Source organism: Lagopus muta, chromosome 12 (genome assembly GCF_023343835.1).
Source record: "Lagopus muta isolate bLagMut1 chromosome 12, bLagMut1 primary, whole genome shotgun sequence".
Classification (NCBI taxonomy): domain Eukaryota; kingdom Metazoa; phylum Chordata; class Aves; order Galliformes; family Phasianidae; genus Lagopus; species Lagopus muta.
This window is the reverse complement of record NC_064444.1, coordinates 1,951,553-1,978,892: the sequence shown is the minus strand read 5'-3', so window position 1 is coordinate 1,978,892 and position 27,340 is coordinate 1,951,553. Positions and strand designations below refer to the sequence as shown.

Genomic DNA, 27,340 nt, shown 5'->3' with positions numbered 1-27,340 from the left:
AAAAGGACCATAATGATCACCTAGTTTCAACCCTGCTGCCACATGGTGGCTTGCAGGCTGGAGCTCTGTGCTGACCAAAGGATGGAGCTGTCACTTGATGGCCCACGCAGACCATCCTGGGTCAGGAGATTCCCCCTAAAGCACCAAACAATCCTGGTCACACACAGTTTTGCAAAGTCATGCCACACCACTCATTTCTGAAGCAATCAGATTTCTGACCTCCGTGACATTTTAATTAATGGAGGTATTCTTTTTGCTTTCTTAATTGTAACAAGGAAGATACAGAGAGAGAGAACAGTTCAGTCCACTATTGTCTGAGTGACCTTTTCCCATAAATATCACGTTCCGGTAACTGATGATAAGTCATGGGGCCAGCAGCAGCAACCTGGGCTATTTCTGAACGAAGAGCAGTGTTAACTGACCCCCCCTTCCCCCATCTGTGATTAATCCCCCTGGTATCATGCTATTCTTCCCTGCTCCGTCACAGTTGCTCTTTATTTCCCGTCAAACAACAGCTTATTTATTTATTTTACATGCAGCCACCGTCAACGAGGGACAAAGTAGGAGATGTATGCAGAGATTGTAAGTTCAATTTAACCAGCCCTGGAAGCCAGATGAGTCACATCAGAAATGCACCTACCACTGCCACAGCTTCGGACGTCAGCATCTGCTCCGTGGACAGGGTTGTGAAGTAAGCCAAGTTTGTCAGCACATAAACCAAAGTGACTACAGGTAGTGAGATGATGATAGCCAGAGGCAGGTTTCTAGGAAGAAAACATCAATTGTAAGGCAGCTCGAGCTCAGGAGACAGCTGCTGACAGGGCGAGCTGAAGGCTCACGCTGCAGCCCTCCTGCACTCACTTCGAGCTGGCAGGAGCCGTTCTGCTCCTCCATGGCTCTCCAGCATACACAGTATCTCAGTCACACTGCTTTCCTTCAGAAAATGGGAACAGCCTGGTGCTGACAGAGTGAAGGATGATGGCAGAAGGGGGTTTTCTTACAGAGGGAGACTCTGGCTGTCTGGGCAGGCAGTAATCCACGGTCACCGTCACGGCAATCAAGTAAAACTAAAACCTCACGGCTCTTGGTAGCTGTAGCATCAGCACTGTCATCCTCTTTGGACAACGGATGTGCATTTGTGCTGGTGGCTTTTTTGTGGGGGATGGAAAGAGCAGGGGTTGAGTTGGCTGTTTTTAAGCTCTAATTCTATGCAGCTGGTTGAACTCAGAGAAAATGAGTTCAGGCATGGGTTGAGTGGAGCTGCAAGATTGAGGTTGCGTTGGTACAAATGTGCCTTTCCCAGCAGCCTAACCTCATCTGTGAGCAGAAACTGAAAGAGGAAACCCTGCTTGATTTCCCCATATAGTTGGTCCAAAGTCACAGGTGGCGAGACTCAAATGCCATGGCTGCATCCAGAAGACAAGAAAATTACTGCAGACTGCAAAAACTTCCTTTAACTGCGTTAGTCAAGAAAAGAGCACACCAATCTTAGCTCCCAGCAGGCACTAATCTCCACTGGGCCAGCCAGGAGCAGGCTCTGATCCCAAAGCCTGTGCTGATGGGAGGGCTGCACCTTCCCTACAGGCAGAATGGATCTATCAGCGATGCTCTGCTTTGGTGCAGCCCATCCTCACCTCTCCAGCTCCCTTGGCACTGCCCTGAATGGCACGAGCAGTGCAGAAAGCAGCCCGTTGCTCTCGACAGAACAGGAAGAGCACATGACAAATGCATGCCTGCACATTGTTGTGGGAGTTTACACAATAAAGCAATAAAGCTGTAAGTGCCTCTTCCTTGCCTATAATTCAGAGGGGTGCCATGCCAAGGAAATAGGACTCTCCAACAACGCAGATAATATCAGCAGCACGGGAATCCAGTGTAAGCAACAGCCCTTCTCAGACAGAGATTATAATTCCCCTTCCCTTAATCCAAGGTAGAACAATGCCATTAGCCTGTTTCCCTAGAAAGAGGGACTTAAGCTGCTGGGCTGATGAACAACCCATAATAACACACAACAGGGACAGGTACGAAGTTTCCCTCCCAGGGAAGTCACCCACCTGTAGGGATTTATCATCTCCTCTGTAACAAAATTCAAGTAATTCCTGTAACGTGAAAAGAACAGCAATAAACTCAGGTTAGTAAATAAAGCCCTTCACCCCTATCTGTCTACAAGGGAATTTTAGGTGGGATAGAATCCAGATCTTGCTGTAAAACTGGCAGTGGGTGATGCCTAGTTGCAAACCTGCAGAAATGCAAGCCCTGGCTGCTGTAATTTGCACCACGCTGCCAGCTGCCCTGCAAGAGGAAAGGAGAGCTGGCTGCAGGCTCAGGGCTGGTGGCAAGGTCAGCCTCTGGGCAGTGTGATGGCTTTCACTGCAATTTGAGCAGCTCCTTGGGCTGCTCGGTGCTCAAAGGGGCTGATAGTGATGTCCTCCAGGAGTTTGGTGCTGCCATGGATGGACACGGCAGTCTCCCCGCTTTGCCATACCTAAACTCATCTGTTAGCATGCAGTCAGTGTCTGCTAAGGGATTCCACCCTCCTGCTTTCTTCTCAGGAGAGAACTCAAACAATCCATCATCTGCTGCCTTTCTGCTGCAGTAAAGTGGCTGGAAATTGCACGTGAAGAACAACTACTGACATTACTAGGGGAACCCAGAGCATCCATCTGCCTCACTGCCCTGGTAACAACAGAGAGTGGGAAGATCCTGGATGATGCTCCTGCAAACACAGCCTAGGGACAAGTGGAACAAACTGGAGCATTTAACACTAAGAAAAGGAAGAGGGCTGCATCTTACCATCCTCCATAGGCAAAAAGACCACTGTACAAGGCCAGCACGATGTTCCCCACGCCCACTTTTGTGTTTTCAAAGGAGTGCTCAGGAGTCAGGCTCGTCACATCACCTACAGAGGAAAACAAGAGGAAAGGATTGATGCCAGACACCCGATGGTCACACTGCTGCACTCTGGTGCTGTGTTGGAGAGCACCTGCACCCACTCAGATTGCGCTGACTCCTCCAGTTTTACAGTGCTTGATTCAGTTGGGGTAATGCACCAAATAATCGGGCCCAGGTCTGCCCTGTTGAGCAGCAGGCCATTAGCAAGCAGTCAGACTTTCTCACACAGCAACGTGCTATCACCAAGGTAATCTCCCAGCTATCTCCCCATGAAGAAAACACTCTGGGGGCCTTCCTGCTGGAAGATGCTAAGCAAACAGACATGGTTGCATTGTTCTCTCAACTGAAGGCTGCTTTCGTTCGATAAAAACCCCAGGATTTCCTCCAGTTCCACCTGATAAAGCAGAGGGTTGTGGCAATGGCTTTGATTGTGGGAAGTTAGCTTTTTTAGGGCTTGAATATCAGAAGTTAGCTCCTTTAGGGCTCAAGGATCCAAAGTTCCTGTTATGGAGCTGGCTTTTGAAACAAGAAGCCATTAATAGAGGACTCGATTGTATACTTGGTCACAACTCCCCCAGTGCAGCCAAGGGTTTATTTATTTTGCTTCACAACACTCTGCAGCTGTTTTGTTCCCTGCCTTTTGATGTGGAGGCTCTGTGCTTGCCCCGTTGGCAAAGTCATGCTCCCTTTTGTGCCCTCGGTGAGGAAGGAAGGGGAGCAAGCAGGGCTCAGCACCATAAACTGCATCCAGACTGCAGCCACAGAGCCCTGGCTGCATGCAGGGAGCCCCCATCAGCCCATGTGATTCCTCTTAGGGCACAGATCTTTGCTAATCACCCAAGCCACTGCATCACGTGGCAGTCAGCAGCGCCTGCAGCTTATCTCTTCTGCTCTCAGCACGGGGTGCCCAGCCCTGCAGGTGGGGAAAAAACAGGGTACAAACAACAAGAGGAGTTTTTTTTAACTCTTGCAGTATTTTCTTCCCCCCTTACACTGGGAAGTTTCACACTGGAAGTGCCACCAATAGCTCTGTTTGTGAGGGCAGATAAAACAAGGATGCCTTCAGGGACCTTTAAACATACAGCACTACGTTCCCAGCAGAGAGAAAGGGCCAGGCTCTGGTCTGCTGGGGGTGCTTCCCTTTGTGGCATGTTGCTAGAGACTGCTCCAAACCCATGCCAGTGATGTGAAGCTGTGACACAGAGCTGTCCTACATGTGGGAGCATTGCATCCCTTGCTCCATCCTTTCCATCTCAGCCATTGCCCATTTCTCCCTCCTGCTGAGTCCCACCCAGAGCTCAGCACCCTCTTTTGCTACACATCTGCTGCTGGGAGCAGCATTACAAAAACAAGTACAAAAGCAGGGCAGGGGGGCAGAGGAAAAGAGGGAAGCAAAGAGATCAGGCAGTGCTGTGACTTGTCTAGCATCAGCCAACAATAATTACAATTAACTAAGCTGACGGAGGCTACAAAGCAGGGCCCAGCTGCCTGTTCCTGAATGAAACGAGGAACTGAAACAGGAGAGCTATGTGGAAACGCAGACTGATGCAATGCTGCAAAGTTTAACCTTAATTCCTGGTTTATGAGTTCAGTCACATCATCTTAATGTAGCATTAATGCCCTGGCCTGGCTCTGACAATGGAGCTGAGGTGGGTGTGCATGGCATCACATTCTGCTCCTTCCATCCCACAGCCTCAGCTCTCCTTAGTTTATTTTCAGCACCTCCTGAATAATTACCAGCCTAGTTCTTTCCAGGTCTTTTGTTATGGGAATAAGCTACAGTTTTCGTTAACAGGGATTTTAATTAGTTGCTGGAATCACATGCTGATGGTGTAGGAGAGCTCTGTGGGCATTTCAAACAGCCCTCGGGATGTCTGCTCCCAAAGACCTGCTGACCTTCTGTTCTCACATTTGCTCTTCTGCCACACCTGCAGGTTTCACTCTGTGTCTCCCCAGCCTCCCCAGGCTGTGTGTGGTGCCATCAGGGAAGGGCTGAGCTGGCACAGCTGCCCAGAAGGGGAGAAGAGCACAGCTGAATGCAGCATCACGAAGCAGCAGGGAATGGCAGGTTTATTCCTGGGCTTCTGAACAAGCCCACTCTGAAGATGACATCTCAGCTCAGAGCTGTCCTTTCAAAGCTCCATCCTGCCCTGCCAGAGACAGTAAATGACTTAGCATTTCATCATAGCAGTGTGGTCACAGACACAGCCAGCACCACATCTTGGGGTGAAACAAACCAACCCACCATAGACTGCCAGAAAGGGATGCCAGCTGTCTTTCTAGGTGGGCTAAGCTTTAAAAGACAGCAGGTGAACTCCGACTGCACCCACCCAGAGCTGATTTTGCTAACAGAGCCACCCCATCACCAATTAGTCAGAGGTTCAAGCAGCTGTTGGACTCACTCTTGGAAGAGAAATCCATCAATCTACATTTGCTGCAGAAGATCTGGAGGCTGAAAAAGGTGCCAGGAAGAGCCTCCATGTTCTTAGGTTCACCCACAGGTGACTGCTCTTGGGCCATGGCTGGAGACTGGGGATACTGGGCTGGAGACTGGGGATACTGGGCTGGGTGGTGCAGCTCAGTCCTTCTTACCTCCTTCCTCTATCACAGACACTTTCCCACCCTGCTGTTCAAAACAGAGGGATGAACTTCTGCTCCAGACAGACACTCCATCTTGCCCTTTCCAGCCCAAACGTGCACAACTCAAGCCTCTAAGCAGGCCTGGGATCAAATCAACGGGTACAAATTTGCAGCTGAGATTGCCAAGCATGGCAACGGCTGTGCAAGGGCTTTGTGAGCAAACCCATCCCAGGCTGCAGGCAGGGGTGTGCTCTGCTCATCCCCTCAGCTCCTGCATCCATTCCATCCCACCGCCAGCTGCTGGGAGCAGGCAGTGCCCTGCCCGTGCCTGGCACCCTGGTGCTCTGAAACCTGGTTTGAACTGGCTTCTCAACCGCACTCTGCTCTACAATTAACCAAATTAAGGTAACAAGCTCTGACAGAAACCCCATTTGCTGATCTTGCCAGCTGCCAAGACTCTGGTAATTGCGCCAGTGAGCAATGGGTCACCTGGGGCCTTCCAGCAGGAGGGCCCTATTTCGGTCCATGCGCTGCATGTTCAGACCCTTCCTGTGAGAACGTTCATTGGCACCCCAGTTGTGTCCCCTCCAGTTTTAATAGTGCAGTAATCTTCTATTGCAGAAAGCAGTTAACCATAATTATTTTTAACTTGCCTAAACGGCGAGGAGAAGGAACACAGACAGCTAGAGAACTCAGCAAGGAAGGGGGGGAGGGTATCACCCTGTCTCCCTCGTGAGGAGAACAGACAAAGAGGCACGTGCTGCATATACAAAAAAATGTATTCACTTGAGACATTTCCTGAGCCAAGTGCAGCTGATAGGCCAAAAAATAAGGCAGCAAGGAGCACGCTAAGGCCAGGAGCATCCCCACAGCTGCACCCAGCACGTGCCCACTCGTGCTTCCCTTATGGCAGCCACTGACCTTCACACCGCTGCTCTGCCTGCGCAGCTATCAAACTTGCATCCCATCGTGGCCCAGCTCATGGGTGTCTGCATACAGTCTGAAAGGCACCATTGCAAATCTAGCACTAGCAGAGCGTCCAAGGAGAAGGCACAGCTCAGGGGTTACACTCCTGATTCTCACTGCTGGCTGTGGATGAGTTATGACACTCCTTATTTCAATTGCTCCCTTCTATCTTACGAAAAATGCCTCTCCCAGAGCAGGGAAGCTTTGTAAATGCAGTTCACAAAGAGCTGTTATTTCTCCTTTGGGTCTGCGCTGCCAGATCTGCACCCACACAGCACACTATGAGGTCTATTGAGGCATTCAGGGCATCCAGAACCTGCAAAGGAGTTTGCTGGAGCTGTGTTCATAAGCTAACCCACCACCACGTGTTCCTAAACTCTGCGATTGCACCCTGATCTGCATGGGAACTTGCTTAAATCCATTTGCTTCAGACAGAAATCTTCCTGAGCAGTTTCTGGAAGCCCCAGAACTCACACTGCACAGTTCCTCTCCAATACTCATTTGAGCACTGGGCCAGATGAGACTCTGTTACCTTTTCCACCTCCTCTCCATCCTGCTGATATCATCAAAAATGTCCCCACTCTCCTCCCTCTGTGCAAACACCTCCTGATTTTCCCAACCTCCGTGTCTGCCAGCTTAACATCTGCTGATGAAAAATAAATAAGCAGATCCAAAAGCAGCATCAGGGGCAGCCAGGTGTGGGCACAGAGCATGCTGTGCCTTGTTCAGGAGCCAGGAAGCAGAGGCAGTGCAGAGAGCCTGGACAAATGGGGTCACTTTGATCCTGGGTACAATAGGAAAGGTGTTTCCTCAATGCCCCTTGTCCACCCCTGTCAGAGCAGATGAACAGCAAGGTGCTAACCCCAAACAAACCACCCAGGGGGTTTCCAGGCACTTCCCATAAGCTTGGCTTTATTTTGTTTATATGCACAAAGGGTTCAGTCCACATCCATAGAAACTTGTGATTGGGAGTGAAACAGAAAAATGTGCCACCTGACCAGATAGAGGGCAAAGAGGGGCTAGCTACAGGCAACCAACTTCATAAGCAAGGCAGCCAAGAGCACTTAGGGTGGACAAATTACCTGCCTGTCTCTCAGACCCCTAGCATCAGACACCCAGGCCATTAATTACAAAGTCATTAACTGTGGGAGAGGATCAATGTAAAACACAATGCACACACAGAGCTGCTGAATGCATCAATACACATCAGGCACGAATGAATGCTTCTGATGCAACCAAAGAGACCCAGACAGAGATGCAGAGAAGCAAACAGCAAATGCCAAAGTGTTAGCTGCTCTCTAGTTAAATACATCTGCATTGCTGGGATAGCTGCAGTCAGACAACTGAGAAGCCAACAGAGCCTCTCCTGTCAGCTGCCTCACCATCCACCCAGCTCCCACCAGCTTGGAACAAGACCACTAAGATGGTCAGAGGGCTGGAGCACCTCTCCTATGAGGAAAGGGTGAGGGAACTGGGCTTGTTTAGCTTGGATAAGAGAAGGCTGCAGGGAGACCTCATGGTGGCCTTCCAGTGCTTGAAGGGAGAGAATAAACAGGAGGGGGAACGGCTGTTTGTGAGGGTGGATGGTGATGGGACAAGGGGGAATGGTTTTAAATTGAGACAGGGGAGGTTTAGGTTGGATATTAGGAGGAAGTTCTTCACACAGAGGGTGGTGAGGCACTGGCACAGGTTGCCCAAGGAGGCTGTGGATGCCCCATCCCTGCAGGCATTGGAGGCCAGGCTGGATGTGGCTCTGGGCAGCCTGGGCTGCTGGTTGGTGACCTGCACACAGCAGGGGTTGGATCTGGATGAGCATTGTGCTCCTTTTCAACCCAGGTCATTCTATGATTCCATGACCAAAGCAGAACAGCATAGCATAGCACCAACCTACCGTGCCCACCCAGCCTCAGCGTCTGCGTTCACCATTTGGCTGAGGGTGAAATCAAAGATGAGAGAGCGAGAGGCCCATAAAACATAATTGTGTTGTAACAACCCTCCAGCTAACGTTAAGATGCCTGATTAATCCCCGCCATGTGCTTGATGTGATTTAGAGGTGCAGAATGCTGGCAGCCTTCCCAGCCCATTCTCTCGTGCTCTCCTTCAGTGCAGCCTTCCACTCCCCGTGCCCTCCGTTAACAAGAGGGTGAGTAAGGGAAGCACAATGGCGTTCCTTCAAAGCTTGCTCTTAGGAAAACATTTGTCTGAATAATGAAGTGTGAATTTCTGATTGCCAATGTAACAAGAAACAGCACGGGCAGCTGCAGGGCACTCTTCTTGCAATCTTTTGTATAAAAGCCTCAGCCCCAACTTGCACAGGTACAATTAAAAGCTGGAGGAATGTTTACTATCTATAGGCTTTGTCTCATCACCAAAATGGATCTACAGTGCGAGTTAGTCACCATACAACTGAGTGAACACCCATCTGGCTTGGCTTTGTCCTCCAAGCTTATCTCAAACACCCACAGGCTCCATCACCAGAAGGTTCCCATGGCACAGGTTGGGTCCTAGAGCACAGGCACCCTGCCTGCATCACTTCATCCAAACTCAGCTATCAGTAAGGCAGGTCATAAGGGATGGGGCAGAAAATGAGAAAGCATCTCTTTGTAAGACATGTCCTCGATATCCATCAGATTGGCTCTTGGTTTTGCACACAAGAGGTGATGAGAACTGGTCAGAAGGAAACCTAGGGCAGCCCTGTCCTCTGTGCTCAGAGCTGCTCTCCCTCCTCCGCTGTTTGCCGAGTTCAGCCCCAGCTCTTGGTGTGGATTTGGCTTTAAGGGGCTTTCCTTAGGTACTCAGCTGCTATTACTACTGGCAGAGGAAAAGAAAATCTCAAAGGAATCATAGAATAGAGCTTGGGTTGGGAGGGATCTCAAAGATCATGATGCTCCAACCTCCCTGCTGCACGCAGGGCCACCAACCTCCATATCTAACAGCAGACCAGGTTGCCTGGGGCCCCAGAAAGACCTGAGGGAAGGAAAGCTTAAGAAATTTAAAGAAAGAACTAGCAAAATAACCTGGCTGGGTCTTAATTTCTGCACTTTCAGAAGCCCTCTCGCATTGAGTTTAAAATTTGCCACCTTTAAATCCCTATCTGCAAAGGGCAATACTGATGTAGGGAGCGCCAGCGCTGGCTGACACAAACAAGATTCCCAGCCTCGTCAAAATTCTGCATGGGAAATGTCTGGAGCTGGACGTGCCCACTTTGTCCTTAGCTCACCCTGTGCTGCTTCAGCAGGCGCAGCTCTGCTTCCAACAAGCACAGCAAAGGGAGCCAGGCAGCATAATGCTGACTGCTGCCATCATAGCAGGCGCTTGAGACAGCGCAGACAAGAGATCTAAGATCAGAAGCAGGCATTGAGATGGGAAAGGGACAAATCCTCAGTAAGAGAAAAGGTTGAAAATCCTTTCTGAGACGTGATTCGAGACTTCTGACACTGAGAAAGCTGCTGGATTTCCTCACATGTAAGCAGCAGGAGTGCCAGTCTCTAAGGATGCACACCCTGATTTGCTTTGCTCCTTCCGGCTGAGTCCTACTGCCTGCTCACCCAACAAACACCACGGTCAGAAAGCAATGGAGATGACTGGACAGAAGACAACCTGAGAGCTGATTAAAAAAAAGAACAACAACGCCCAGTTCTTAGTAAGAGGAAGGGCAAAAAATGCTGATCTTGCATATGCAGGAAGTTGTTTACACTGCCTAAGAGGGACAGGCTGCATGGTGGTACAGCTGGGGGAGCAAATATAAGGTTTTACACACTAAGTCTGGGACACTGAACTTACAAAGCAGCACAACTTCAATCACACAAAGCCTTTTAAAAGTGTAACTCGTGTGTTGGTGCAGTAAGTGCATCCCAAGGGGATGGATTATACTGAGCCAACTGTCCAGAAGTTGAAAGGCTGCGTTAAGTAGGAAACCAATTTCTCCCCTCCTTTTGAAGTTGGCATGAAAGAAGATATAAAACAGCTGTCTGCAGAAAGATCACAAGGAAAGCCTGTGTTCCGTGTGGTAATATTGCCACACACTTATTTGTCTTGAGACGTTGCTGCTTTTTGGGAAATAATGAGCATGTTCAATGGAAGGATAACAAGAAAAGCCCAAAAGCTGAAGGCGGGAGGTCAGTGCAGAGGAGGACACACTTCTGTGAAGCCTCAGAAGTTTCCACATTTGAGCAAGAAAACGTGGGATTGCTCCTCTTCTGTTTATGGATACGTAAACACAAAACAGCAATGGGAAAGTAAGCACTGAAGTAACCAGCAGGGCTCCAACAGCACCACCATGAGTGTCATGGGAACACACGGCCCTTCCATGGCTGAAATCTCAACACCAGACCCAACAGCACAGAACTCATTTGGGCTCAGTGTGCACTTCACCCAACAGCAGCCACCAGCGTGGGACTGAGCTGGCTGTGCTGGGAGCCCTCTGTGCAAGGAGCATTCGGGCTGGGATAAGAGAGCAATAAAAGCAGGATGCTGGTTACAGGGCTCGGATCACCCACCTACCAGAGAGGTTAAATGGCCTCTTAGAGGCAAGTTATCCATTTCAAAGTGTCAGCATTTCCAAAGACCAGCCCTCTAGTATTTCTGCTGGAGAAGATCCAGCAGCTCTGCATTGTAGTAGCAGCGTGCAGCACAACCTCTCCAAGCAGACACGAGGGCTTCAAGGCACCAGCTTGTCTCCCTGCTTCGAAGCAGGTCTGCCTTATTAAACAAGGCCTGAGAGATGTCTATTAATCTATCCTTGAAAATCGCTGGACATCCACTTGGGCTCTGCAGTACAGCTGAAAGTGTTTGCCTAAAGCCTGATGTAAAATTTCCCTTGTCTCACAGATGGCATTCATTTTTCCTCATCGTAATGAAGACAGAAAGCAGTGCAGTGCTTCCCCGTTTTCAACATGCTGCAAGTGATGATAAGAAGAAGAAAAATCTGTCGATGTATCCTTGATACAGAAGCGTTGAGTCACCTGGTGTGATCTCATAGAATCCCATCACAGAGTGGCTTAGGTTGGAGGGGACCCTAAAGATCTAAAGATCATCCCACGGCTGCCAGCCTCTCAATGAGGCTGCCCAGGATCCCACCCCATCCAGCCTTGAATGCCTCCAAAGATGGGGCACCCACCACCTTTATGGGCAACCTCTTCCAGTGCCTCACAGCACCCTCTGAATAGAACATTTCTTCTTAAAACCTGACCTAAATCTCCCCTCTTTTAGTTTAAAGCCACCCCTCCTTGTCCCATCACTATCAGACAGTGTATAAAGTCAGTCTTCCTCCTGCTTGCAGCTCTCCAAGTACTGGAAGGCTGCACTGAAGTCTCCCCAGAGCCTTTTCTTCTTTGAGCCGAACAAACCCACCTCCCTCAGCCTTCCTTCATAGGAGAGGTGCTCCAGCCCTGCTGATCATTGAAGAAAAGCTGAGAAAGCTGCAGAAACTAAAGGGAAGGGTATATTCTCAATGATTTACCAGAGAGCTTGCAACTTCCATTAGGAAGTTAATAAAATCCATGTTAGACTATGGGCAGAAACCCAGGCAGCATGCTGTAAAATAGCTCAGACAAGCAGCAGTGTGTCCCTGCATACAAATACAGGCTCTCTAAGGAATGCCTCATTCCATCCCCAGGCTGCCACTCTGATCCTTTATCCTGAGTGTTGTGCACACACAGCAGAAAGAGGTCTTTGCCTTCAGATGTTATGGTCTAACTACTGCTTCTCCTTGTGTTTTCTCCCTGCTTTAAGCAGCCACGTGGTGCAATGGGAAAATAAGTGTCACACGAAAGGAGCTGTATGGTAACATGTATACAGCTCAGAGGACCTTGAGACCTTACAAAAAACTTGCAGCTGTAATAGGTTTCATACTACTTCCACCCCAAAGATGCATGCAGAGGGAAATAGCTTCATACACAGCACAGCTTCAGCTGAGAGCAGCCTTTCTGAGACAGCACAGAAGGTGCAAGCCACGTGCTCAGCCCTGCCCCTGATCCTGTCTGGCTGTGCACTGTGCCAGGTCAGCTAAGGGCACGAGAAAGCAGCATTGAGGACAGCTCTGCACGAGAGAGCTGCACAAAAGGCTCCATTCATAGGTCAGAGGCATCGCTGGCAGCCAGAAAACTGCACAACATAAGGAGAGGAGAAGAACTGGAGATGACAAGTTATCAGGAGGTAAAGAGCCAGTGGGACAGGTGGGTATGGGACGTTATACACGAGACCAAAAGCTTTTCTTGTTTACAGATAGGAGCCTGCAGACTCAACATGTATTTGCATCCACAGAACCGGGGCAGGGAAGGGTTCAGCCTCAACAGAAGGAGCAAAGACTCAGGGGGAGGGCAGGGGATTCTGAGCATGCAAATTAAGATTATTATCTGCAAACAAACAAACAGAATCGTAAAGACTTTTACTTGTAAAACATGAAAGAACCAACAAAGGCTCATTTTTACTTCTAAGAGAGAAAAACGTTCGGCAAAACAAGGGAGATGTGAAGAGGAGGGAGGTGTGTTTTGTGATAAGCCTTCAACAATGTTCCTGTTGAGTGCAGGCACTGAACTGGAAGAAAAGAAAACCTCTGATAAAGCAAGAAATTCTGCAAAGACAGCACTGGCTCCCATAGTTGAAACAGGAATTAAAATACCAACATGCATATCCTCCTCGCAGAGAGGGGAGGGATTTCTATACGTCCACTTTGACCAAGCAGGGCTGTGCAGGCCACTGAGAAAACTCCTTTTGCTTTTCACAGAATGGCCCAGGTTGGAAGGGACCTCAAGGACCACAAAGCTCCAACCCCCCCCCACCACAGGCAGCGTCACCAACCTCCACATTTAATGCTAGACCAGGCTGCCCAGGGCTTCATATAACCTCAGGACTTCATATAACCTGGCCTTGAACACCTGCAGGGATGGACGGAGCATCCACAGCCTCAATGGGCAGCCTGTTGCTTTTATAAAAGCAAACTAATTAAAAAAAGCAGCCAGTAAAGCACATCTGTACTCATTAGCTGATCAAAGGGGTTTGAAACCAAACGTTCCTGCAGGTCTGAGGGGGTTTTATACTTGCATGAGGCAAATAAGCAAGAAAGAAAAAAAGAAAGCAAGCAAACGTTCGGCTTCTTTTCTTATCTTCCCATTTTTATCTACTTGGTTTTTTGAAGCTCCAGCTCCGCACCACCTTCAAAAGGAAAAGGAGACGTACTCACCCTTTGCAATCTGAACGAAGCCAAGAATGATGATCAAAGCCAGCGCCAGCAGCTTGGCTGCAGCAAAGGCATCCTGAACACGGGTAGCAGCTTTCACACTGTAGCAGTTCACTGCTGTGAGGAGCACTGCAAGAAACAGATGGGACAAACGCGTCAGTACTCAGCAAAGCACCGAGAACAAATCAGGACAGATCAGCATTTGCTTTTTGCTACAGTCCAAACAAACTCGAGGAGCAGCTTATAAACAGATGCACTCCACTGAGCTCACAGCTGCAGCTGTGTGCTTTGGTTTTGGGGTTCTCAGGGCACTGCCATCTTCCTCAACCATAGGCCGAATTTTGGGTACCAAACGTCACGTTTTGAGCTGCGTCACCCAGGGCCTGAAATAGCAACTTGTCAGACCCAACACTGCTCTCCATGCTCCTCCATTCTGTGCTGGGTTTCTACAGCAGTGTGAATGAAGCACGCGCTTTTAGGGACGAGGAATCGTCCTTCTGCATTGGAAAGAACATTTCTGAGGGCATCTAAATAAAAGTGGTGACTGGGGCCAATGGCATCAAAGCAGTCCTCTGCAATCCCTGCCCAGGCAATTGATGTTGTAGTTGTGCGGAAACATCATAGAGATGGCTGGGCAGCTTCCAGAACTGATGCATTGTTCCCAGTTTAACAATAGCACCTAAGAGGCCATCAGGGCCACTTTGTGCTGCCTAAACATGAAAGAAAAGAAGGCAGACCTGACACATTCAGCGAGCTGTGAAACAAACAAAGCCCACAGGTCAGCGGGGCGAATGGGAAGAGAACCCCATGAACCCAAGGAAGCTCTCCTCCTGCACTGGACCCACACCCCCCATAGTGCCAGGAAGGTCACACAGACTGTCACAGCCACTGCCAGAGCATGTCACAGAGACAGGCAAATGTCACGCAGGGAATGCTGCTGCCCCACGTGCTGGATGTCACCCCTCACTCCCTGCACAGTGTCAGCACAGTGCCCATGGCAGGCCTCCACAGCCAGCAGGACAGACGTCATCTTGCCTTCTTTAGCCACAGGCTTCTCCCCCCCCAGGGCTCTGAGACTTTCCCACTCAGATTGCAGCTTGTATTTTTACCCCCCCGGGAGCCAGGCAAGCTTTTCTAAAGCTGGTACAGGACGGAGAGAGTCCAGAAGTGCTGCCCCATTACGGGACGTGCTTAAATACAGCCTGGCCACTGCACTCCTTCATGTGCCTGTCACACATTGCCCTTTCGCTCTGGCCTCTGCCCTTGTGGCAAGGCTCTTCTCACTCCTCACAGCACCTTTTCAGAGAGCCAAAGAGCTGTTTCTCCTGGTCACAGGCTACGCTCATGTTTTAAAGCCCAGAGCATTTGATAGAGGTATTTCAGCCTTCATCAGAGGAGATGCGAGGCAGCCCATCAGCACAGCGCTCTACCTGCAGTACAGGGGACTGCTGGGACAGACTACTGCCAGGCAAGCTAAGCTGCATGTGTGCTACAGACAGAGGGGAGGAAGGCTGATGGGGTAGAAGGGAGAAATACAGCGGCTGGATGGCTCTATCACTGCCCAGTGAGAGTGCACCGTGCCCTGAGATCCCCAACACACACAGCATCATAGTGAAAACCACACCAGGCCCCTACTCTGAAGCAAGATGACCCCTAAATTACAGCCATGCCCAAACTGATGTGGGCACCAGCCCAATGTGAGGCAGTAGGATGGAGCAGCAGTGCCTTGGCTCTCTGGCTCATGGCACAGAGGATTATTTTCTTGCTCATCAGCTCACGTCCTGCTTGCAGGAAGGGCACGAGGGGAATTTGCACACTGAATTGCATACCGAGAAATGAAACGATGGGAGGAGGAACAAGCATTGACATTTTAAAGGGTCATATTGGCTTACAGTCAGCCTCCGCCCTTATCCTGAGTGACCACATTGGGAAGAGCTCAGAGAAGCACAGGGAGCCCACAGCAGGGCTGGGAATGGCCATGCTGGAACTGATGAGTGTGCTCAGATGTCTGCAGAGCCCAGTCCCCAGGGACTCCAGTTTCTGGATCTGACAGCAACGATGAGGCTCACAGCTCCAATGAATGTCACAGAGCGACAGGACTTCCTGGTGACTCAGAGCACACATAGGCAAGAAGGGAAGCAAGTTGCATCATTCATTCACAAGGGCCTATAAAAGCCTGCTACAGCCTAGCACCATGGCGACAGGCATCAGCATAAGAGGATTTAGGAGCTGCAAACTGCTCAGCTAAGGGCTGCAGGAAAAGCTGGTAGAGGAACCTTGGGCAGGGAAGGATGCAACCAGCCCCAGAGCAGCACCCTGCCATGTCCCAGAACACTGCAGCTGCTTTCAGGATTGTCAGCTTTTACCTTGCTCCTTGCAAAGCTTTATGGATCTCGTGTCATCTGAACACAAGAGAGCATAAAGGTGGAAAAGGAGAGAGCTGGAAATCTTCACAAAGAAAAGCAAAGGAGCCAACACAAACTAAAAGAATGAAGATTTTTAGATACACTCTTTTTGGAATCACATATTTGGCACTTAGAGGAGCACAGCTGCTTGGAAGGTGGTGCCTTGGAACTGACCCAGTGCAGCAAGGCTGCAGGTGACAGAACAGTGCATTCTGGCTGCACTGCACGTGGCAGAAAGCAAGCGGTGAGGAAAGCAACACACACACCAGGCATGTTCCCCCAAATATAACCCACTATCACACAACGCCTTCACCACGTGTTGCTCAGGAGATAGGGCACACTGCAAAGACACCGCGTCCCCAGGTCCAGCAACACCGAGCAGTGGAGGCTGGGGCACATCTGCCTCCAACATCTGCTGAGAGGAACACTGTGCAGATAAACGGGGAGGAAAAAGGACTAAAAGAGACAGCAAGGTCAACTTACTGTATGGGAAGGAAAACAGACAACGCCAAGCAGATATAATTCATCTGCTGGAAGCACCCCTGGTGAATCCTAGCGGAGAGGATGAGCAGAGAACTGCGGATCCAGGACTCACTTTGACTAGCGATTAAGCTAAAAATAAACCTCCCCTTGTTTACAGAGGGATATTTAAAGCATGAGCTAACACATCTAAAAGCACATTTTCCCGTTAGTGAAGACAGCCCTTGGAGGTGCAACATGGACATTCTCTTCCCCATTTAGGCATTCTGTTTCTTTGACAATAGTGTGGAGGCTGAACCAGCAGGCTGCCAGCCTGGGATCGTTTTTCACCTTCTGGTTGTGTACAAAGCCTGCTGGTCGGGCTGTAGGGCTGTACATAAAAGGCAAAAGCTTCCACGCAGCTCAAAACCCAAAAGCAACACAAGCTTTTGCATTTAGCCCTTAAGAACATAGCGGTGCCTTTGTAAAAACAAGAGAACACTTTGGGCAAGAGACAGAACACGGCTGAGATCTTCTCCCACAGCAGTCGTGGTTCAGAGCCCTTCTAGTCACAGTCTCCCTGCTTTGCTTTCCTCACCATGCAATAATATTTGTCTTTCCCAAATGAGTGCAGTGAAGTTACTACGCTTAAATGCTTTCCAATGCGAGATGGGTTACAAAAACAAACCGACACAACAGACTGTCCCACCAGAACCACACAGACCCTGGCACACAACAACAGACTGAGTGCTTTCTCAGCAAAAGACAAATCCCAGCAGTTGCTCAATTTCTCAGGAGAGCAGAGCTCAGCTCTCCCAAGTTCCAGGTTTTATTCCTCTGCTCTGAAGGGCCCCCCGTGGAGCTGAGGGACTGCTGGCATCCCTCCATGCACCTCCAAGTGCTTCATATGAAGCTGTGCTCTCACAGCTTTGAGGTCCACCAGCACAACGGCACTGGGAAACATTCAACTACACTGCATCTTCCTGAAGGTGCAGCTGCTGGGTGCTGCCAGGAAGCAGCTCTGCAACGGGGCAGCCCTGTGCTCAGTGTGCCCCATGGGGCAGCTCTTAGGAGGGATTCGAGGAATTATTCTATGGATATGCATTCTAGCACCATCTGAAGTGCCACGATCTGCCCGACCCAGCAGCCCCACTCAAAAGGGCTTTGCATAATTGGGATAATGGGAGCCAGACTGCTGCGGAGATCTCAAGTGTAAGAGGGCACTATTTTTTATTTTATTCCTTGGTGGAAGTGGAAGAGATGCTCGCTGCCATTCCACAGGGTATTCTTACAAAGTACTACGCACCTTCATCTCCACTAGGGACCTCTCCTACGACACAGCCCAGCTATTTGGGTGAGCTTCCCTCCAGGGCACTCCAACCAGGCCAGCAGGTGAAGGTAACACCAGCTGACAGCCAGGGGCTTTCCAAGAGAAATGAGGCTTCCCAAAGGTAACACTGGGTCCAGCTTCAATTATTTGCTCTGCCCTGGTAGTGTCAGCTTACCCCAGGCACGTCGCTCACACTGTTCAGCTGGCATTCGCTGGCACAATTGGGTGATTTCCCCCTTACACTGGTAGGAACCAAGGATAAACTGACAAACACAACATAGAACCCAGGACAACATCCACTCCCTTTCATATTTTATAGGGATATTTCTTTGAACTTCCTTTAAACTTCCTTCCTTTAAGCTTTCCTGGTCTCAAGTCCCAAACACAGGATAACAGTGGGAATAAACCCCTACAAAGCAGATACAGAAAGGGATAGAGACAAGCCCGCGATGAACACACTGTAGTAACATCATCAGTGTCCAAAAAACTAAATACAGGAGGGAGGAAATCTCCCCTGTGGGCATGTGCTTCTACCCAAAGCAAACAGTGTATGAATGGAGCGCTAACACAGGTAAAGCAGGGCTTGGCAGTTATGATGCAACAGTCTTGGCAGTTATCCTTGTGAAAAGGGCAGGGCTGCAGCTTTCATGGGTAATGGAAGGTGGCCAGGGATAGGAAATGGAAAAAAGACAGCGCTCGGGGCGGCTCCATTTGAACAAATGCAAATGGACAAGCAGCCAATGTAGAGCTCTGTGTCCATGGGGCATCAAAGGATCCGATTCCAGCAGCCTTTGTCACCCTCTGACAGCAAAACAGAGTTTGCTCAGTACTTATCAAAGATCCTTAGCAGGTTTTCAGGTGAAACAGCGCTGAAATGGATGCTGGAGTTCTCGAGGCACTGGCGCTGCTGCCCACGCTCTCTGCGTGATGTTCTACATCAGGAGCGCTGCACAATGTCCCCATTGTCCTTTGTTTCACTTCCTATCAGTTTCCCTGGTCTTGCTCTGCAGTGCCTCCTATGGAAGTCCATATACACCTCCATACTGAGGATGAATGCGCAGAAGCAGCCTGCTTTAACACAAATTCAACTTACTGCAAGTTACCCATGGTTTCTTATTTGTGATTCTGCAAGAGCAGAATGAAAATGCATAGCACAGCAGGGAATTCATTGTGAAAGAGGAAGAATTGATGGGGTATGCTCCACCTCAGCTTCCTCACCAGGATAACAGAGACTGTGCCACACAGAGGATGAATCGCAGTCACTCCTCTTTATGTCTCATGCATTTCCCTTAGTCCTTACAGCCGTACCATCATGCTCCCATTTACCATCTGCCACAGGGTGATGTTGGTTTTCTCCTTGCACTTACTTACAGCACAGATCTCAGCTCCTTCCTTGCACCATCCTACGGCAAAAGCTGCTCCTTTCGCTCCAGAGTGAGTGAGCAGCCTCAGGTATCTATTTCTAGCAGCACAAGTCACACATACAAGGGCACAGACAGAAAACGATAAGGGAAACTTCAACCTGATAGATATTGAATGAAGCCCTGTGCCCTGCATAGCAGCAAACAGAAGAGACAGAAAGAAAACCTCTGCTGATATTTCTTCAAGGACAAACCCTTGGAGAAGCCTAACAGCCACTGTAATCAGTCCACAGTAGGGAAAGGGTTGGACTGGATGGCCTTTAGGGGTCCCTTCCAGCCGTAAGGATTCTATGATTCTAAGGAGCAGATGGCACCAGAGAAAATGCGTCTATATTAAAACTGTCTTGCAATACTGCATGTATCTTTGCAGGAGTTTCCAGCTTCCTTTACGTTTTTCTTCCCAGAGGAATGAGGTGTGAGCACATTAGCAAGTAACAGGTGAGAAGAGAGGGCAAAGGCTGCTGCTCCCACCAGAGATGAGAAGTGGGATTCCTCCCAAAGCTGCTGCCTTGATGCAATCACAAACCCTGTGCATCTCCAAAAAATGGCCTCTCCTGCCAGCTTCAACCAAAACACACAATGGGGCAGGGGGGCTGTAATCAGAACACAGGTTGCATATAGAATGAAGGAAAAAAAGAAAAGAGGTATCTATACACCAAAGGGAGGAAGAAAAGGGTTAGCAACAAGATGTGCGTGATGGTGCCATCTCCAAACAGGGTGGGAAGGAACAGAAGAATCACCATCCTGGATTAAAAAAAAATAAATGCTTTCACTTCAATTCCTGTTGCACAGAAGAATTAAAAGAGGGACTGCAAAGCTGCTGTCACAGTTCCCAGCTGGTTCTCTGTTCCAGGAAGCCCTAGTGCTGTATCAGGCTTAGAACAGGCACCCACAGAAGTGAGCATTTCACCACGTATCACAGCTCCCAGAAGCAGCTACACCTGCAAATTTCCAGAATGCTATAAGATAAAACTTAACAAGCACTTACTTGCTGTGCTGCCTTCCAAGAGCTGTGCCAACACAGCGCAGCACAGGGCAGGGAGGGCTGCACAACTAATTTCAGGTTCGCAGATACAGATATTCAAGCTGGACATCACCCCCATCATTTCACACAACATATCTTCTATCAGCAAACACCACCTGACCAATATTTTATGTGCACACGGAGTCCAACAGATCCAACCATCATCCTTGCCAAGAGCTGCCAGACCTGCTAAACGTGGATTCTTACCTGGCCCATGGTTATGCTGTGCTCACACAGAAGCACCTTCCCTTGGCCACCTCTGACACCACACTGCGAGGCTGCTGGGATGCCTGAAACACTCTGCCACGTTGTTTTGAATTAGACTGATCACAGGGAGTTTCTCTGCAAAAGCCTTCCCAATTTGTTCATGTTAGGAGAGCAAGAGTCGGAAGGATCTCAGTGGTAATGTAAATCATTCAAATACAATAAAATTTAATGGGACATTTGCTGTAAGAGCCAAGAGGGGGATGCCAAGAAATGCAGGAGCTGCTTGCTGTGTTACAAGAGTGCTCCAACCCTCATCCATTTCAGGAGAGCCCTACAAGTGTCAGAAGCTGTTTTCATTAATGCTACTCTCTCTAATTAAATGCAGATTTAAGAAAGCAATCTCTGCCTTGCAGCATTAGCCATACAGCAGGGATTCTGCAAAGACCCCTTCCTTCCAACCTGATCAAACAGGTCCGTGTTTACAGACGCAGCTTAGTTACCTAATCCACCTTTCTGGAAGAGGAAAAAAAGAAGCCTTCAAAGCTTCACAACCTGCTCAGCACGGCAGGTTAATTCCATGCTGCAGAATGAACCTACCTTGAGCAGACAAGTGCAAGATGCACTTTGTGCTTGCTTTGCTTGCCTGAAGAGCTCAAAATCTGCCCACAGCTTCACTTTAAACAACTGGCCAAACAGACCTGAAGTAAGATATCAGCACCAGATAAAAGACATCCTGCCTGCAACACGTGCAGCCACTGAATATGGACTGTAATTTGGAAGGCATTCAAGGCACACACTTATGCACTCCCGTCAACCGCTGGATTTGATGCCATTCCCTTCCTGTAACTCACAGCACACTCAGGGCAATGGCAGGCACTTCCACACAGCACGTGCTATGGGCACGACTCAGCTCTGCACGGACTGCTCCTAATTCTTCTTAGGTCGTTCATAACAGAAGAGATGAATGTGTGATGATGTTCCTGGAATCCCACGCTCGTGGCACTGTCCAAAATAATGCTTTAGAAGCAGCAAAGGAGGTCTGAAGAACTTGGAAAGAAGATTAAAACGTCGCAGCCTTGGCAGGAGCAGATACTGCTGCAGCAATATTGGGCTCTTAGCGCCAGATTAGCATATATAATTGACAAGCAATGGAGGGTTTCAGAAGCTAACAGTCAAATCAGCCATTTGATACCAAAGGGTAAAATTAGATGCAACTGGCTGCTTCCTCAAGCTTTCAGGGAGCAGACGACACTGCCAAGAAATAAGGGAATTATAGAATAACCTGTTATGCAGCACTTGGGTGGGAGGGCAGGCAGGGTGTGAGGATGTATGCAGGAAGAACAGCTTAGGACATGTGAAACACCAGTCAGAAACCAGTTCATGCCTGGAAGTACCATCATCCCACCTCCCTCCTCTACAGGGAATTTATTGCACGACACTTGGAAGTCCTATCAGATGTAGGAAACCTTTAAATTAACAGCTAGAAATACAAAATATGCATGTTATCTTTGGACTGCATCCCAGGCTGTGCCCTGTAAGTTTTAATTTTTTTCTTAAGAATCATCAGCTCCAATCTATGAAATTTAACAAGCAGCAGCCAATTGTAAACACAAATCTGAGCCATGAAGATAGCAGAGATGTGCATTCAGATGGATGCTGCTTCACACCATTATCCAGACTTACCAGAGGAACCACCAAATTAATATGATGGATCCTCATTTAACTACATGCACACCTGATAGTACATGAAGCAGGCTCCTTAGCTGGTCAGAATAGTACATATATTACCTACATACATTATATGTATATTTTATATATATAATAGTATCAGGATAGTGATACTATAACATAGATGCCATGAACTATGAGAAGTCAGGACTTCGTAACCATTCCTCCACCCTCTGTAAAAGGGGTAACATTCATGACTTCTCAGCCCTAGGAGCATCAGACATCCCATCTCACACACTAAACGACATGCAGTCGATATGGCCACAAGCTGCTCAAGTAACCTACTGGCTGAAACCCATCACCCACAGATTCTTACAGCCAGAGAGCACGAGCTGTTGTGCAATGAGTGTAAAACAACCCAAATTAATGATGAACAGCTTGACCCATCTTTCTACAGGAAGACTTTCTTCTAGTGGATTCTTGCACTTGTTTGGCAACCTTAATGAGCGTTCATAACATCTTGTGCAGTAACTCCTGCATACCAACTGCAGATTACAACCCTGATTGCAGAAAGTATCCGTTTGAAGTTAAAATCTGCTTACCACCCACTTTGTTTTCTTCAGTGCTTCATGAGGAACCAAGCTCCCTATTCCAACTGTTTTCTCTTTCTTTCAAGACCGTGATTTATTCACATCACCTTAATGCCCAGGAATTCAATTTGTTTTTCAAGTGTTGGTGGGGGTTTGCCACTGTAACTCATTCAACTCTTCAACACCAATAATCAGTGCAGTCAAAACAATTTACTTTGTAATTCTCCTCTTACAGAAACCATACACTCAATTGCATTTTATGTCGAGACACAAGCTTTGCAAAGAATACAGCTGGTGCTGGAGGTTGAGTGTTGGCTGCATAGCAAGTCAACTGTGCAGGGCCCAAATTCCCTTGTTCCTTCCCAAATCACTCTTTCCCCCTTTGAGATATCCCAAACCATTCTATCACTAACACACACTGTAGAGCACATGCCCAAATGGGTCACCTCTCCTATCCCAGAGCTCCTGGAAAAACAAACAGTCGCTGGCTGTGGGTGTTTGGAACAACCCCACAACAAAGTGCCTTGAAAGTGCACCGAAGCTTTGTGTAACTCAGCCCTCGGACCAGATTTACTTCGTTTGTTGTTCCCATCTCATGATGTGGTTTTGGCACCAGGCAGTAGGAAAACAAAGTTACAGAGATCTGACTTGCTGAAGGTGATGCACGATGAACTAACCTTGCAAAGCAACGGAGACAGAGATTTAACCCAAACAGAATGCTAACCAGGGGTTGTGAGGAGAAAGGTTTAAAGAAGAAATGCATGAAAAGGATGCACATTTATAGGAGTAGCAGCTCTACCCTTGTTCTTTCAGTGTAAAGGTTCAAGAACAAACTCTGCTGCAGGAAAACTAATTGCTAGTGTAAGGATATTGCAGACACTGATAGTACTTATCAGAGAAGCAAAAGCAAGAGGGAGACCTGGCCTCAAGATTCATGATGCAATCCATCCCATGGATGAAGACATCTTGCCGTGGGCAATTTCCCCCCGTATCTATTTTCTGATCAGCAAAATAGGAACAGAAACACCTGGGCCCAAGTCTTCCAGCAAAGCTCCTGCAGATGAAAAGTCAGGCATTGGTAAAGACACAGATTTTATCAACTCAGCATGGCCTTGCACTTGGACATGAAACAGTAAGAAACTCAATGCAATCAGCTCCCTAATGCTGTTGGCTTCTCAGCAAATAAACCAGGTGAACCCCAAGTGCATGCACACCTTTTTCTGTGTCAGTGAAGAAAATGTTGCACGTGATCAAGAAAGATGTAAAAGCAGATTTTATCCCAATGTGCAAGGAACCAACCAGCAGAGCTGCTTTCTAAGCCTGCTGCATCTTTATTAGACAGGAGGCTATATTGTTGTTAATAGACACATTCCATTTTGTTAATGGCTTGGAAGAAAAGCCTGAACATCTGCCCAGTTGCCTTGATGTGACGAAAAATTGATCCAGTCAGTAAGTTCCAGTCTTGCCCCCAGAAATGCACAGTCTGCTGCCCTGGCTGTTTCTTATTTTATCTGCTAGCAAGGAATGCCAAATATGCATCAAAGACTTGGTCAGTTTGTGTATGAAGACATTTACAGATAACCTATCACCCCACAATGATTGCAACTTGTGAATGCCTGCAATCTCCAGAGGTGAAAGAATCTAACACAGCCTCCCCTCGCGTGGCAGAGCCTTCCCCACAGCCCCAAAGCTACAAAGCATGAACTCCAGGCACCAAATAAATGCTTTATAAAGCCCTCACCAACAGGCAGTATCTTATGGGAACACACATCTTTACAATGGCACAGGAGCTATCAATAGAACAGGATGCTGATGGTCTAGGAGAGGCAGAAAACTCTCCTGTATTTATGAAACGGGGAGTCTGGATGGGGTGACTTTGCAGTCACAGAGGAAAGAAAAATGAGGCTGCACTGACAGCACCAGAGCTCAAAAAGCAGAGGACTACAGCAGCATCTGCCATAGCAGAGACACTGATGGCCCAAAATGCATCATGGCACGCTGAACTCCTCGGAAAGGCAACTGTCATGAGAAATAACATCTGCTAGCCAAAACAGGGCCAAAAAAAACAACAACCGAACACCCCAATACCCAAAAACTACAAACCCAAAGCCTACTTCTCAAGCACGAAAGCAGAGCAGAGAAACGACTTAAAAGCAGTGCTGAAAACAGCCGGGCAGTGCAGCACCGCATTCAGCACCGGCTGCTGGTGCTGCCCGTGATGGACATCAGCCGTGACAGACAGAGGGCTGCCCAGCAGAGCCCCATGAACGGCAGTCCCCAGCCCTGCCGTGGGGCCATAGAAACCCCACTGCAGCGCACAAACACGTTGCATTTACAGCACGCTGCTCTGCTGCGGTTCTGACAATCCTAATGGTTCCCCAGCCCTGAATGCCAGATAGGGACTTATTTTTTCGCTTGGATTATCGGGGATGGGGTCTTCTACTCGTATTGTTCCAAAAAATCAATTAAAAATCAACCCGCACTGCACGGCAAAGGAGAAAAGGGAGCAGCCCCCGGCATGGGCGGGTTGGGGAAGGCAGAAGATGGTAGGCAGGAGCCACGTGGGGCCGCGGGAGCCCGCAGGAACAGGGGAGAATGCGGGGGTCGCGGGGCTACTTACGGACACAGAGGCAGGCTACCAGCTTGGCAGCCTCGTCAGGCACCGGGCAGGTGGGGAAGATGGGCTTCAGCAGGTAGGTGGCGAAGACCAGAGCTACGATGTACTGCGAGGAGGGTCGGATGATGAGCAGCTCTATCCAGAGCTTGAGGAAGGCGGGCAGGGAGCCGTACACCTCCAGCATGTAGGCATAGTCCCCGCCGGACTTGGTGATGGTGGTGCCCAGCTCGGCGTAGCACAGAGCGCCCACGATGGAGAAGGCCCCGCAGACGGCCCACACCACCAACGACAGCCCCGGCGAGCCGGCCTCCCGCAGCACCCCGGTGGGGGTGACGAAGATGCCGGAGCCGATGATGGTCCCCACGATGATGGCCACGCCGTTGATCAGCGTGATGGAGCGCTGCAAGGCCACCCCCTCACCGTCGGCGGGAGCGGCGGTGGGAGAAGGCGTGCGGGCGCAGCCGTTCTCCTGAGCGCCTCCAGCCGCCTCCAGCATCTTCTCCATCGCCTGCTTCTCCTCCTCCTGCGCCATGGAGGAGGCCGAGCCCGCCGGGCTCCTCTTTTTCACCGCGCTGCTGCCGCCGCCGCTGCCCGACATCGTGGCGGGGCGCGGAGCGGAGCGGGCGCAGCCGGGCGCTCGGCTGCCACCATGCAGCCGCCCCTTTTGTTCCGTCGGCGGTGGGCGGCGTGCGGGGAGCGCCTCCCGGTGAGGCGGGGAGATGCCCGCGGAGGGGCCGGGCTCCTGGCGGGGGGAGGACGAGGAGGAAGGAGGAAGAAGGAGAACCGGTTGCGGCCCCGCACGGTGCCGCCTCGGGAAAGCGCCGAGCTCCGCGCTCTCCCCCCTAAGGTGGGCGATGGGGAAAAGCGAGCCGGCGAAGCTGTGCCCCCGTTCAGCCGCCGGCTCTTGGAAGACCGCAAGGCCGCCGGCCAGGCGGGGAGTCGTGTTACCCGACTCAGGCTGGGTTCTTACACAGCAGAACATGGCGGAGGAGGAGGGGGAACCAATTCTGCAAAGCCCACATCACCCAAATCCCGCAGCCTCATCTGATCTCAGGGTGCTGGCAGTTCTTTATACATAGAGAGTGGTGAGGTGCTGGAACAGCTGCCCAGAGAGGCTGCGGATGCCCCGTTCCTGGAGGTGTTCAAGGCCTGGTTGGATGGGGCCCTGGGCAGCCTGGTCTAGCATTACATGTGGAGGTTGGTGGCCCTGCACGTGGCAGGGGGTTGGACATTCGTGATCCCTGAGGTCCCTTCCAACCCTGGCCATTCTGTAACTGTGCTCACTGCGATTTTCTACGTACCATGTTTGACTCAAACACAGGCCACATTCCAGCTGCCTGCATTTCTGCAGAGGCACTGCTGAAATCTGCCCTCACTTCTTACACTGAAAAGATAAATTCACAACAGTTCCTGCCAACCTAGCAAGCAGGCAGGCAGAACAAGCAGTTTCCATCACACTGCCTCAGCAAAGGCACAGGATCTGCATCCAAGGAGACTTTCTTGGCAACTTCACAACAGAGCCAGAGGAGCCTATCCTGTAACAAATTCATGTCTTTGCAGGATAGGAGACGAGTTTAGCACCCAGGAGCCCACACTTGGCAGTGAGCATCCTCACTGTGAGTGGGAAGTGGTACCTCGGAGGAGCAGTGTCCCAGCTGCAGGGTAGCAGGCATCACACATGAAGTCACGTCCAGGCTTCAAAACCAAGGCTCAGTGCCCTTCCTCCCCAAACCATGCTCCTCCAGGCAGGTCCAACCAGCTCCAGGCATTGGGGTTGGTCAGGGCGTTTCTGGAAGATACCTTCGAGAAAAGCCAGGTCAGCGTTTTGGGGGCAAGCTGTAACATTTGAGTGACATTTTCAGGTCGCTCACACTGGACAGTGACATTGGAACTCCCTTGAGGCAGCGGAGGAACGCCGGGCTCCGTCCAGCCGCTTTGGGAGAGCTTGTCAGAACGTGACACCTAGTGGTTGTGAGCCACAGCAACACGCAGACCTCAAAC

The 27,340-nt window shown here is 49.7% G+C and overlaps 1 protein-coding gene across 1 annotated transcript in view; it reads right to left on the bottom strand.

Moving 5' to 3' along the window:
* The window catches only part of SLC7A5 (solute carrier family 7 member 5), a 35,417-nt gene extending 9,002 nt beyond the window's left edge, over positions 1-26,415 (bottom strand). The window contains exons 1-5 of the mRNA XM_048959023.1: positions 25,343-26,415; positions 13,622-13,747; positions 2,794-2,899; positions 2,055-2,099; positions 641-764 (exon numbers count right to left, since the gene is read on the bottom strand). Coding sequence (XP_048814980.1) covers positions 641-764; positions 2,055-2,099; positions 2,794-2,899; positions 13,622-13,747; positions 25,343-26,321 — 1,380 coding nt within the window. The 5' untranslated portion in view covers positions 26,322-26,415. The remainder of the gene's footprint in view (positions 1-640; positions 765-2,054; positions 2,100-2,793; positions 2,900-13,621; positions 13,748-25,342) is intronic.
* Between the last annotated feature and the right edge of the window lie 925 nt (positions 26,416-27,340).